At 63.7% G+C, this 1,192-nt stretch overlaps 1 protein-coding gene across 1 annotated transcript in view; it reads left to right on the top strand.

Moving 5' to 3' along the window:
* BBC3 (BCL2 binding component 3) overlaps positions 1-1,192 on the top strand; it is a 9,065-nt gene extending 7,873 nt beyond the window's left edge. Inside the window, exon 5 of the mRNA XM_010852715.1 lies at positions 506-1,192. Within this exon, the coding sequence (XP_010851017.1) occupies positions 506-622 (117 nt within the window). The 3' untranslated portion in view covers positions 623-1,192. The remainder of the gene's footprint in view (positions 1-505) is intronic.

The raw sequence follows: 1,192 nt of genomic DNA, 5'->3' as shown, positions 1-1,192 counted from the left end.
GGAGGCTGCCCCCAGCCTTTATCCTGCCACTCGGGAAAGGGCTGGGGGTTTGCTTGACCCAAACATATTTCTGTACAGCTTCAGCACTGAATAGTTCCCGGTTCTTACACAGAGTGTTCTAGAATCACTGAGACAGGGGGACTCTGCTCCCTTCTGTGTGTCTCATCAGCTTTCAATGGGAGGGCAGGTGGGCTGTGGTCCAGCCTACCCCTCAAGCCTGGGTGACTTCGGTCGAGTGACTGTCTTCATCTGGAGACCAGGAACTAGGAGATCAGAGCTAATACCCACGGGCCCTATGCTGAGGGCCTCGTCCACATCCTGTCCCTCCTAGTCTCTTCCAGGCCAGGAGATGACCCAATGAACGATAATAACAGTACCGCCCTGAGCAGGTTGGTGGAGGGTCTATGCCTCCTGCCTCACTGCCCTTCAGCCTGACCCCCTTGCGCGCCCCACCCACCTGTCCGGCTCTAGCCCGTCTAACTTCCTGTCTGCTCCCTTTCCCCAGAGACAAGAGGAGCGGCAGCGACACCGCCCCTCACCCTGGAGGGTCCTGTACAATCTCATCATGGGACTCCTGCCCTTTCCCGGGGGCCAAGGAGCCCCCGAGGTGGAGCCCAATTAGGTGCCTGTACCCGCCCGGTGGACGTCGGGGACCCAGGGGGGCAGGACCCTCCCAACTCCTGATGCCCTGGCCAGCGCGGGGGACTCTTTCTGCACCATGTAGCATACTGGACTACAGCCCTGCCCGACCCAGGGGCGGGCCAGGGCAGCCACTCCCGACCCAGCCCTGGCGTAGCCCCGGGGAGCACTGATGGAGACGTGGACTCCTGGGCCCCTGGCTGAGGGGCCAGGGGAGAGAGGGCTGACGGACTTGGCGTCTGAAGGCGGCGGGGACCAAGGGGGCAGGGCCTGAGCTGCCTCCCTCTGCTGCCCACCACCATCTCAGGAAAGGCTGCTGGTGCTGGCTGCCCATTCCAGCTGCAGCGGTGACACTGGGGAGCGGGGGTCTCTCCCCCCGGCGCTCCTTCACTTTGGGCCTGGCCTCAGGCCCCTGGTGCTTCCCCCCCTCCTCCTGGGGAGGGGGCCCATGAAGAGCAAATGAGCCAAACGTGACCACTAGCTTCCTGGAGCCAGAGAGTGGGGTGCGTCCTGACAGGTGCCCCGGCCCAGCGCCCAGCCATCTTCCCTGAGC

The sequence above is a fragment of the Bison bison genome, unplaced genomic scaffold (genome assembly GCF_000754665.1).
Source record: "Bison bison bison isolate TAMUID 2011002044 unplaced genomic scaffold, Bison_UMD1.0 scf7180017864313, whole genome shotgun sequence".
Taxonomy (NCBI): domain Eukaryota; kingdom Metazoa; phylum Chordata; class Mammalia; order Artiodactyla; family Bovidae; genus Bison; species Bison bison.
Note: the sequence above shows the minus strand (reverse complement) of the source record. Positions and strands in the feature narration are given on the sequence as shown.